General features: G+C 35.3%; 2 protein-coding genes across 2 annotated transcripts; both read left to right on the plus strand.

Annotated features, from left to right (window-relative positions):
- Positions 1 to 692: 692 nt before the first annotated feature.
- Positions 693 to 6,316, plus strand: LOTGIDRAFT_159083 (hypothetical protein; the record flags this gene model as incomplete). Its single annotated transcript, XM_009052743.1, has 11 exons — positions 693 to 858; positions 1,251 to 1,346; positions 1,834 to 2,018; positions 2,445 to 2,594; positions 2,932 to 3,039; positions 3,398 to 3,498; positions 3,660 to 3,747; positions 4,098 to 4,404; positions 4,558 to 4,772; positions 5,406 to 5,668; positions 6,100 to 6,316. The coding sequence occupies 11 exons, from the start codon at positions 693 to 695 to the stop codon at positions 6,314 to 6,316; spliced, it is 1,896 nt and encodes a 631-aa protein (XP_009050991.1).
- Positions 6,317 to 9,001: 2,685 nt separating this feature from the next.
- On the plus strand, positions 9,002 to 10,857 carry LOTGIDRAFT_231372 (hypothetical protein). The gene is made up of 3 exons (XM_009052744.1): positions 9,002 to 9,146; positions 9,626 to 9,834; positions 10,373 to 10,857. Exons 1-3 carry the CDS (start codon positions 9,049 to 9,051, stop codon positions 10,486 to 10,488), a joined length of 423 nt encoding a protein of 140 aa, XP_009050992.1. The 5' UTR covers positions 9,002 to 9,048; the 3' UTR covers positions 10,489 to 10,857.
- Positions 10,858 to 12,253: the final 1,396 nt, after the last annotated feature.

The following is a 12,253-nucleotide window of genomic DNA, read 5'->3' on the forward strand; positions in this document are numbered from 1 at the left end:
AAGATAATTTGGAATTTAAAGAGTAGCTTTATTATTTATAAGACAAATAATATTGTCAATGATTGCATTATGTGCCCGACATAACCATTTGAGACGGTTTTATCTTTTCACAGCCGAAGATCCCCTTCGACAGGCGGTAACTTTATAATACACGTAGATAGAATCAAACAAGTAACTGTCGAACTGGGTATCAGAGGTTGGAATAGAGGCCTAAATAAAAAATCTATAGCCTATGTAATAGACATAGAGTGCAAAGTGGTTGAACTATTCTTTTTTTTTTAAATCTTGATGGAATTAACAATGTGACATTGATGACATTGTGAAATAAAGTAGTAGTAAATGTGGTGTAATTGATTTATGCCTCTCTTCTATTAAGTCATCAGCTAGATGTGGATGATATAGTTCGTACCGTTGCTAAACGAACATGTCATAAATATGTTGTCGGTTGACGACATTCAAAAATATATCCTAATAGAGGCTGGTATATCGGTCTTTAAGATTCGGACTATCATACAAGTATGAACTCTTTAGTACAGCGTAAATTGAGCAAAAACCTTTATTATTTTTCTCGTACGTGTTGAAATGTTCCAAAGATAATATTAAATGGTGAAACTAAAATTGATTTCTGTTTGAAAGGAATCAAAGATAAATATGGGACGCATTTAATGTGGATTTTTAAGCAAATAAAAAAAATGGAAATTGATGTTGAATTATTACACGCTGCTGTTGACAATTTTTTCCATCGAGTCAACAGTCGGTGTCTGGTATTCTCGCCATTCGTGGTTGTAAGTGTGAAAATGTTTGCTGTACTTGTTCTTGTCACGTTCGGACTGGAGTTTACTATGACGATACAGAATGGTAAGTTGTAAGTTGATATTTGAATGTTTTTTTCTTCTTTTATGTCCGAGATTGGTTGATATCTAGTCGTATTGTTTACTCAGATCGTCATTCTGACTCACAGAGAGTGAGAGAAAAACTGCATTTTCAACGGTTGCTTGCAGACCAGAACGTATCGGCGTTTGCAGTTGCCGCCAGTTCTAGCAGTATCCGACCGCCGAATTTAGCTGTCGGACTCAACCTTGATAACACTTGATAACGGCCAGTTGACGATTCTTAAGTCTTGAAATTGCAACATTTCAAATTTTTGCATAACCTTAGATGTGTCTAAGGCTTAGGAAATAAGGGTTAGGACATACATGCTAAAGCCTATGTGTGGTCCAGCCAAATTTACACTCATCTGAATTTTCCAGATACCAGTTTTAACGCAGTAACAGTAGATTTAGTGAAAGAGATTGTTATGAAATCAGATGAAAATGATGTTTTAATTTTTATGTATGACTCTGAAGGTATGTCGGGTGTAGAATATGTGGAGGCTTACTATAGAAGCAATGAAAGCAGTGGCGGCGTACAGGGGTGGGGGGGGGGGGGGCATTTGCCCCCTAGAAATGTACTTTGCACCCCCAGTATCCCCACTTCATTTTCAACAAATCTAAATGTCTACCTTTATTCTCCAAAATTTGGCGAAAATTTGAATTCAGCCTCAGCAGTCCCCCCACCCCCTTGACTCAGCCTGCGCCGCCACTAAAAGTATGTCATTCTTTCCAATCAAAGAGTTATTTTGAGGCATAATGAAATTAATCTCAACACCTTGCAAGGAGACCATCCACCACTGTTCTTACAAATGAATTCCCAAATATTTGGACTCTTTGCCCTCTTTTTCTACCATTGGCGCCCAATATTACAGTAATATCCTTTAATTCACGAGTAGCAAACTGAAAGTTTATATGTTTTGACGCAGAATTCAGGACAAGGAATGTTTTTCTCTTTTTCCAGCAAATAATGAGTCAAGAATCTGGCTAGATATAGATTTCCATAAATATTTTCTTCTGGCCGTCGATACAATGTCAGAAGGCGAAGCTATCAACTGCTTGAGAAGTATCGCAATTCAAAATAGCGGAAAATATATGCAATTTGTGGTTCTTACATCTGACGAGCTGATCATCAACATTTTACAATTGGTAGGAAGAAACTGTTTCGTATTTTTACGAGTTGAAGTCCGTCTCTTATCAATATAGCCAAACTTGTAACTGGGTGTGTTTCTTGATGTCCTTGACCCAGTGGTAAAGATTTGGTCATATGATTCTACACTGTGGAACTTTACGTAAAGGAGACCGATTTAAGGAAGGTGCAGTGGAAGGGTCGGGGGGTGTGGTGCTTATAAAGATGAAGAGGCGGGGAACTGGTCATGTGTGTTCAAGGAATCCACGCTCAACACCATGTACCTATCATGCCAGGATACCATGGCAAAGGAGTGTCAGGAATTGATTTTTATGAATTAGAGCATATGTACAAGAAAATATTCTGTTTTTTTAATGTACCGAGGAGTTGTAGTTTTAAAATATTATATAAAACACGTGCTCATTTAGGCCTAATTATGTTTGTAGATCAACAGAATCGATGAAAATTCCAATAAAACTATTAATATACGCCACTGGTCGAAATGGATTATATTCGAGAGAGAAATTGATATTGGCCTACTTATGGCGACAGTTCAAGTATTTGATAATCTGTTTGTCATCCATACCGATACACAGGTGTGTTTCAAAAGTTTGATCTGTAACAAAATCTGAAATTATATATGGAATATTTAAATATAGAATTATACTGAGGCCAAGAAAGGTAGAATCATAAGCACTTTTCTTGATTCACGGAATGCAGCAATTTGGTTGCATTTTATGATAGCGAATACAGCCGACAGAACCTCTGAAAGACTGTAAATATTATGGCTTATCGTTTGTGTCGAGGTATTAGTTCATAATAGCTTAACATTGTGAAGATGGAGGGTGGGGGATTAGTTGAGACCCTTCGAATTAGGCATTAACGCCAAGAAACAAGATGACCATAATTAAGAATTTTACCTTTTCATTGTAGAAAAGCTGTAGAGGAGCAGCAACATTGTTGATATCCAAGGCTGGGCCAAAATTTTGTTATGTTAACATATCTAGTGGTTATGATCCTGGGCTTGCATTCCCTAATATGGTAAATGGTTATAACGGTCGTCACATTAAGGTTCTAACTAAATTGGTAAAGTATTTACAGACTTAATGATAGAGATTTTGTATAAAGGTGCGAAAAACGACGTACGGTCCATATACAGTAGTGTGATAAGTGTGATTACGCTTCATCTTTTTTCTACTGTATCTACAATGACGCTCTTGTTGTAATAACTTTCACTTCTGACCACAACTGCGACTATATATCATTTTGAAAAATATTTGAAATATAATTACGACTGCAAATCTTTTGCAGTTTTGTTTAAAGGACAGGACATAAACGCTGTCGTTGCTTGGCATTCAGCGGCTCACAGCAATAATATCTTTATAATCTGTCTTTTCAGTGGCCATCATTCATTGACGAAAAACACGAGAATGGATCAGTAAAGCTCGTTGGGTATTTGGTAGATTTGATGGATATTATTTCTAGTACTTTAAACTTTACGTGAGTGAAGCAATTTCAATAAAGCTGAATTTAAAATCGATTTTCAACCAAGTCACTGGAATACTAATGACATTTTGAATAAAGTTATCATATCAGGCCCCTGCATTTAATATAGTTTATCTACCATCTACGAAGTCGAATCTTTTTTTTTGTGAATTTAGGTATTCATTCTACGATGATATTGAAAGTGATTGGGCTGGTATTATAAATGGAACAAAAACAGGCCTATTCTACAAAATACAAAGCGGGGTAAGCCAAAATTCACTTCATTCGTTTTTTCGTTTGGTCGTTCATTCTTTCATCTCTTTTTTGATGAGAAAAGAATGTGCGGAATATTTATTCATTCATTGTTTTTTGAGAAATGGATATGCGGAACATCTGCAAATAACCCAAGATGAAGACCCTTAATCCAAATTTCTAAATAAAGCGTCTGCTCCACCCTTAGGCCTGCACATTTGGGAGAATCAAACCCTCCCTTCCCCGAAATGTAACAGAGGAATCGGATGTTAACTAATTTAATGCTCATTTTATTTAATCTTGTCCAATATATTTGCCGATATGCTTTTCTTCAATGGGACTGATTTATGCTTTTATTTTAGGATCATGATATCTTATGTGCACCATCATCTGTTACTCAAGATCGTCTTCAGATTCTGGACTATGTATTACCAATGCATTTTACCGATACCGTAATGCCAACTTATAGATTAAAACCTGCAGAATCATTGAAAATGATCTATACCAAGCCATTCCAACTGCAAGTATGGTTAATTGTTTTTGCCACATTTTCGGGATTCTGTATAATCTTCTGGTTACAAGAGAAATACCACCCTTACTACCAATCTGGGTACAGCATGCAATTAAAGAATCTGGTTTTTGACGTGTTGCGCATTCTTCTAAATCAAGGTTTGTTATCTATGGCACTTTATCTTCAATTTTCGGAAATTACTTCGCCGTTTTATTTGGTGTGTTTTGAAACTTATAGTCTAAGAGAATGAATGTTAAAGAGACAATTGCTCACTGCTCACAGTGCTCTTGTGGTATACTTTATCCTTTCAGGTGGCGCTCTGGAGGTTGGTTCACTTTCCGGCAGAATTTCCCTGTCATTTTTCTGGATATTTTGTGTGATAATAGCAGCTGTATATAAAGGCAATCTAGTTGCTTTCTTCACTGATAAACGAACGTCTGAATATTTCAAAGATCTAAATGATGTCTACAACAGCGATTATAAAATCGGATTAGTGACTCCTGCTGCCTACACTATATCTTTAAAAGTAATGTATTGTATTCTTAATGTAAAGTTGAATATGGTGTGCCAGTCAATATTATTTGACATCCCATCAACCTTTATATTAAGCTCTTCACAAATGCTTACTTTCTATCAATATAAAACTGTATATGATTAATTGGAAGAGCTCATTGATTTTGTTAGCTTTTTGACTTTTAGATTGTTATTTAGTTAAAGATGTATATTCGGGATGAACTATACACTTCATCGGTACGAAACGAGAAGTGTACGGTTTTGTATGGACTTGAGTGATGGCACTTCACAAAACACCAACATTGATGTTTTTTGCTAGTTTTGTGAAGATGAATATCAAAGAATCAAAACAAATTCCACATTCCCTAGTTCTAGATCTTAAAGCTGTATACTGGCAGTTAGGTATAGTTCATATAAAATGTACACATTTCGATAGTGTAAAAAGAAGACGCATTTATCGGTCTGAAGCTGTATATTATTCCCTTCTCAGCTTTACAACAATTAAATGCATAGAGTTCTGGAATTCTAAACCATATCATCTTGATCGACATTTAAATCGCTTACTGTTATACTTTTAACACAGTCGATGCAAAATATATAATTCAAACAGTATAACTGAAATTCATTACATATTTCATTTTTACAGAAATCAAAGGATCCATTCTTACAGAAATTTAGTGCAAAATTAGAAAGATATGGTAAGGAAGACCCTGATTCCAAAAGCTCTAATAACAGTATACACTTAGCACGGGTATTGGCCGGTGATTATGTGTATATTTCTGATTATGCCTCTGTATCGTATATCTATGTGAACAACTGTGATATTGTGTTGATGGAAGATGTGTATTATCAACAATATGGACTAGCAGTAGCTAAAGGCTCTCCTTTGATATATGATCTGGAAAGAGTGTAAGTATGCACTTTATAAAATTTAAAACACATCATTAGAAAGATGATGATGATGTTATGCCTAGTGGCGGCGCCAGCCTACCAACACTAGGGGCACAAATAGGGGGTGAGGGGACCACTCTAAGGGGGGAACTGGCTAAATTGGAGGGGGGGGGGGCTGTTTCAAAATGTCACAGCTCCCTATGGAGCGTCTAAAAAAAAATTCGGTGCATTTTGACATCGGTTTAGTGCCAAAACGTCTAAATATCATATTCAAATTTTAGAGTCAGAAATAAGGCGGGGGTACAATTTGGGGTGCAAAAACTTTTTCCAGACAAATGTACCAACCCCCACCGTCCTCGTATGCGCTAAATAGTGATGATGTAATGAATCTTAAGTTTAATTCATTCTTCGTCAAAATGCTGCTACTAATTTAAATATTACCTTTTCAGAATGCGATCTCTGACAACTGGGGGTATTCTTGATGTCTCGACAAAGAAATGGTGGCCACAAAGACGTAAAGGATTTTGTGATACACCCATGACTGCCAAAGAAATAGAAATGCATGATGTTACAGTTCTGTTAATATTCATATCCAGCTGCCTTGCTCTATGTTCATTTGTTTTACTGTTAGAAATTTTACACAAAAGAGTAAAAATTCGTGTGTAATGTCAATTTTTCTTTGGAGGGTGGGTAGTAGGTGTTTTTATTATCCGGTTAGTTTGTTCTGTTGAAGATTGTCGTTGATACGTTATCTTTGTCGGAATGTTAGAAACTTAAAACAATGTAACAAGAATAACTCAAAAATATGTAAATATTTGAGTGAAAGAAAGAAAAAATACTGTCAAAGTTGCAATGGGTTTGCTGATTTTCATTATGGTCTAAAAGTAAAACTAAATGTAACGAGAAACAGTTTTGACAATTGTATTCAGTTTATGGGGGAGGGGGTCTATAGACATTGTTTTGAGCCTGCTTTTTTGCATTTAGTATACAGAAGTATTCAAAATAAAAATTTATATCTTTTACTCAAATAAAAAAAAATAAACCACGATTGAAAGTGGAGCAGTAAAAATACTGTACGAAGGTTAAATCTAGCCCTCAGGTGAATACATTGTGATTTTAATATAGATTATGCAGTATTTTTTAGGAAATTAAAACAACTTAAATGATCAATCCAGCAAGAAAGTGGAAAGATATTTTCTTTTCCATGTTTTTGTTGCTGCAAATTCAGACTCGCGTGAAATTATTACCTTTTATAAAAATCTATCTTAATGTATGACCTAATCATAGCGCTATTCTTTCAAAAAAATCAAAACATTTCCTTTTTGTACCAGAATTATAAAATTAGTATATCTAATGGGAGGTGCTCTTTTAGCTATAACATTGATGATAAACCGTACAGATATAGTAACGCCCACGTTACTTTAAGTGTTGATGTAATCAATATATTTTAATGAATTTTTATTAAATTATTATAAAAACTTTTTTTTTTATATTAAGTACATAAACAACAAACACCCATAATATTCCAATAGTCTCTATTATAATTCAGAACACGCGGTGCCAGCAAGTGAGAACTGATAACTTCAGGCGAAAGTCTATATTGCATATCCATATTAATTGACAGAACTGGAGCTCGCAGACAGTGAAAGTCTTGTTGTCTAGTATGTTAAAGGGATTGTAAAGAGGTTTCCTAATTTTTTTATATGTATCGGTAGCACGATAGCAAGAATTTGCACCATTCCAATTTTCAATCATCAATGTGATGTCATCAAACACTGGGGGCCATATGCAGCGCTCGTACTTTACCTAAACGTTGGCTAAAGTTAGACATAAGTCGAACTTCAGATATGCACCGGTCGATCTTTACGGAAGTCCTGCTTAAATTTGACTATCAAATGTAGAAAATGAAAGCCTTAATCCCAACTTTGTAAAGTTCGACTTTAGCCAAAGTTCAACTTTAGTCAAGGTAAGAGCGCTGCATACGGCCCTTGGTGTAAGTGGAATTGCAGAAACCACCATGTGCCTTAAGCAACGTTACATGATAATGATGAGATGAGATTAATCGTACCTTTGCTTAAGGAACAAGATGTCTGTTTGCAAATTGGAATGGTGCAAATTGATGCTATCATTGTCCCTAAAACATATATAAAGGTTAGAAAACCTCTTTATGATCCCTTTAAAGTATGCAGTTTATACCAATATCAATTTGCAAACCTGGACACTGATCACAAAATATCTCACGATCTGTCTTGTGTTATTTCTCAATGTAAAATTCAGCACTTAACGACAAATTATAATTGTATGATTTTATCTGGAACAGGGACCTGGGATACAGTTTGAACATATGATTATGCAATGTATTCAAAGGCATAAGGACAAAATTTAAAAAAACGATTTAAAGATCATTTCGTACATAACAGGTCATAAGTAAATTATTTGACTTTGACAGATAGTCAAGTGGTTTCCTTTTTATTGTACTTTTTATTGTTGCTTCAGACTGAAATTTGACCGAATCTAATAAGCAATGAGACAACCCACCTAACCTATCGTATTCGTGACTTATACGGTAGGTAAATTTCACAATCCGACAAAACTTAATGAGTTTGACACGAAGTGGGTCAAATATTTGTCATGGATCGTTCAAGATGGAACGAAATGGCAAGTACGTAAAAGGAATATGAAACATGAAACAAAGTTAATGTTTTGCAGATAGAAATATAAACGTTAGTATAATAATTATAAAGTAAAATCTACGGTATGACTCCTACGCCTTTCGTCCTTTTTCCTTCGAGCAATTTTTTTTTTTAAAGTAGATGAAAACACACTGTTTATTTCATATCTGATAAAGGTGAAAATAGCAGGGTTTTTTTTTGTTAAATTCACGATCAGCACTTTTCCCACCGAACGACATGACGATAGCATGCCTAAAGATTTATAACATATATTCATATATTATGGGCTTTGAGCATGCTATGCCAATGACGTCACATAGCTTAATATGGTCATTAGTATTATTTACGCCATAAAGCTTGGACTACTGAACCTGATGACGGTATCGTTTCCGATTACTCAATACATGACCTACCCTTTAGCGATTATTTCATGCTCAGCAGACGGTGAAAAGTCTTTTCATAAACCAACCCTTTTAACAGCTATGTACGAAACATGTGAGTCATTCACTTAATGATCCCCTCAAAACATTTGATTCATTGATAACTTTTCTCTTGAATTACAAAAACACAATAAAACACAAATTTCACCTTAAAATAATGACCGATAACTATCTGTATGACGTCATGGTATTTACCTGTATAAAATCTTGAACAGCATGATGTCAAATTACTTGTGATACTTACTTCTTGAAAATAACGTTGCTGGTTCAACATAGGGAATACAAGATGAATACTTTGGCAACCATTATATGCTTATTGATCAGTTTGGTTTGTTGTGCAGGAAGGAAAAGCGAATCTGCGCCATGTAATATATACGGAAATGGGTAAGTAGATGATTTTACGTTTTATGGACAGCTACCCTTTTTCCTCTGATTTTGCTTCCAAGACGCACCGATTCTGTTATTCACTTAAATATGTAAAATCCCTCTTGTGTTTTTTTTTTTTTTTTTTGCAAAATTCAAAATAATTATCTTGACCAAATTCTATTTTTGCAAATAAAAATCACATGAGGCAACAATGTTCACTCGACGAAGCGCTCATGATACCTGCAGCGATTGATCAGACCTTACACCATAGCGATTACCAGTTGGGTATGGTTGAGAATAACGAAAGTGACCATGAGTGACGAACGCATATCACAACACAGTTGAATAAGAGTTGCGTTCGAAACTTATTTCCGGTATTCTTATTCGCAACCATACCAATTTATTGTGAGGGCTTCTTAAGCTGTTTCAAAATACACGTAATAGGTGTCTTTATCATTAGAATATCAATATAGCATTTTGGTAATTTTCTATTCCAGGTTGGTTGATGGTCTGAGTGGTTTGGAGGTTGATACTATAGCGACTGGATGTCTGAATGGTACGATTAACTGGAGCTACCCCAGGGGACGATTGCTTTTGATTTTTCGATTAACGGGAAATAGTGCTGGGTCAAGAGTCTGTCTTCAAACCAGATCTAATATTGGAAGAATCATAGAGGTTCCGACGCAACAAGTTTTAACTCCGATAGGTAATTATAATATTGTAATTTCTAAAGTGTAGGGCGGCACTTATCTCTCTCACAACCACTGGTCGTGGCAAAGGTCGATCTCCCACCTTGGTGGCCACTTGAAAAATCATGACGGTGGTCAAATACATTTATTGCTTTCTAAACGCACATACGGTATCAGAAATACTACAATAATATAGCATTGTGGAATGAAGTACCGTTGAACAGTTCGTGTCATCTACGCAAAGGGGATAATGTTATCTGTTTATTAGCAATTTACAGCAATCCGTATGACGTTTCAGAACGCCCGGCGTTCTTGTGCCCCAACAAATTTGACACTAAGTGTCATCACTTGTCCGTTATCAAAATGCCCAATTGGGCAAACAAGTTAAAGGTAGAGAAATAGTGCTTTAGACAGTTGGCGCTTGTGCAGAACAGGCTTCCTTGACCCATTTGCGATGAGACTAAATAGCGCAAACAAGCACAAGTAATGAAAAACAAAAGGCAATTTGAGGCTTTACAATTCAAATTTTTTTTTGAATATTTCATTTTTTTACAGGTGGCTGGTATTGTACGTCATATAGAGCCGGATACTACACAATACTTGAGTTTACACCGAGACCGAGGCGTTTTCTGTACAGAGCTACATACGAATATACTATAGAAGAGCAATAATAGTTATAGAGCGAATTACATCAACAGAATGAAATCCATGTGAAAGGGAATTCCAAGAGATTAGAATGCACATATGATATATTCTTTTCTATAATACAATTGCACTGACTAATTTATTAATACACCATAGCGCATGTTCTGGGTTGGTCTTGCGATTTTTAAGGATTCGGTCAAAACTTTATACACATGTTGTACTTGACGTGGTCCTTTTAAAGATAAGAGAGACTCGGTGCTCTTGGCGTTTAATGAGTCGTTTACCGACTTTCAGCTAATTTGTAATTTGTTATAACGTAGAATTTTTTCTAAAGTTAATTAAAATACAATGAGAAATTTGTAAAAATATGCAAATAAATGCCTTTGTTAAATTGTATGGCGGTGTTTGAGTATTTCTTCAGATCGCCGGGGCTCAGTGAATTGGTTTCGTTATACAGAATTAAAGATGGGTTCCATTATTTTCATTTATGAAAATGAAAATGCTAATACTTATATGGATAGAAAGTAGAGATATTCTAATGACTCGGAAAAATACCAGATTGTCTTACATGTCCATAATTAATTCATAATTAGCTAAATTAGAATAGAATTGCCAGCAGAATTCCAATGAGTGACCGATCAAGAGAGGTCAAAATTTTTTTTTTGTTCATCCAGACATGGACATTTATGACATTTATAATGTTATGATTAAGAATACATGATAATTCATTAGAAACGCCAATTAATCAACTAGTTTGATTAATTTGACACTAAAAAAAGGAAACCCATCTTTAAATACAAAAGTAACTTGATTTTATAAGTTACGTTTAAAACCTGTACAAGAATAAACTTAGTTATTATTCCTTATATATTTATAATTCGTCTAAACGAAATGGAGACATCTTCATTTGATTTCCAATGGAGATGACAAAAAAATCTGCACTATAACAGATTGCCTCCCCTGAGCTGCCAATTGGGTTTTGTGGCATAGGTTTAAGCAGAGACGTTTAACGTGGACTGAAGCTTTAGTTAAATGTATTTAAGAGCTATTTCCCCTGTGTAGTTTCAATGAAGCTTTCCTCTGTTCTTGTCGCGTACACATATCAGTGAAAATGGCCAATGAAGACGGGTAACGTCACGCAATGAGTAATGAAGACGATTAAGTAGGAATCTGGCATTAGCTCACTTTTGTCGATTTCAACACAAAAACGCAGGGCCTCAGTCGAGTTTCTTATCCAAACAACTAGACGCAAAATGCAAAAATATTATTTGAATATTATTGAAATGAAACACAAAAACCACACTAATCCAAGAGACATTCGAAAAGACGCACTTTTTCAGAAGTATAGAGGAGAGTAGTTTTTAATTGTTGTCTGGAAAGAGTTACTGTCCCTGCCCTTCAGTCTTAGTTTAACAGATAATCTGTATAATGACCTACGGATCCCGCCCTACCACGCCCCTCTCTATGACCCCCGGCCGCAGGTGCGAGGGTAAACACTACAACCCATGACAAGTAGGTATTTAAACTTGAATTATTCACTTACGTCCCCTTACAACAAACACTACGTATTGTATTGAATGTATTTATTACGAAACGAAACATGCAGATTTTGTCCTTTAAAGTTTAAAAATTATTGCTTAATTTCAAAAGCAGATAAGATCAAGAAAGTTTTTTGGTAGCATAATCTATTATCCCATTAAAGCATCACAGTAAATCCGCACGATTTGGATCCCTGACTTGAAGGGAGTTTTACGTTCATTATGAAGCTTAAAAAGACATCTAAGCAATGCC

The sequence above is a fragment of the Lottia gigantea genome (assembly GCF_000327385.1).
Source record: "Lottia gigantea unplaced genomic scaffold LOTGIsca_19, whole genome shotgun sequence".
Classification (NCBI taxonomy): Eukaryota; Metazoa; Mollusca; class Gastropoda; family Lottiidae; genus Lottia; species Lottia gigantea.

Excerpts from the sequence above, each read along its gene's own strand:
- LOTGIDRAFT_231372 (XM_009052744.1), top strand. The coding sequence starts at position 9,049 with ATGAATACTTTGGCAACCATTATATGCTTATTGATCAGTTTGGTTTGT. Across the intron at positions 9,147-9,625 it reads TGTAATATATACGGAAATGG|GTTGGTTGATGGTCTGAGTG; the intron begins GTAAGTAGATGA and ends TTTCTATTCCAG. Across the intron at positions 9,835-10,372 it reads ACAAGTTTTAACTCCGATAG|GTGGCTGGTATTGTACGTCA; the intron begins GTAATTATAATA and ends ATTTTTTTACAG.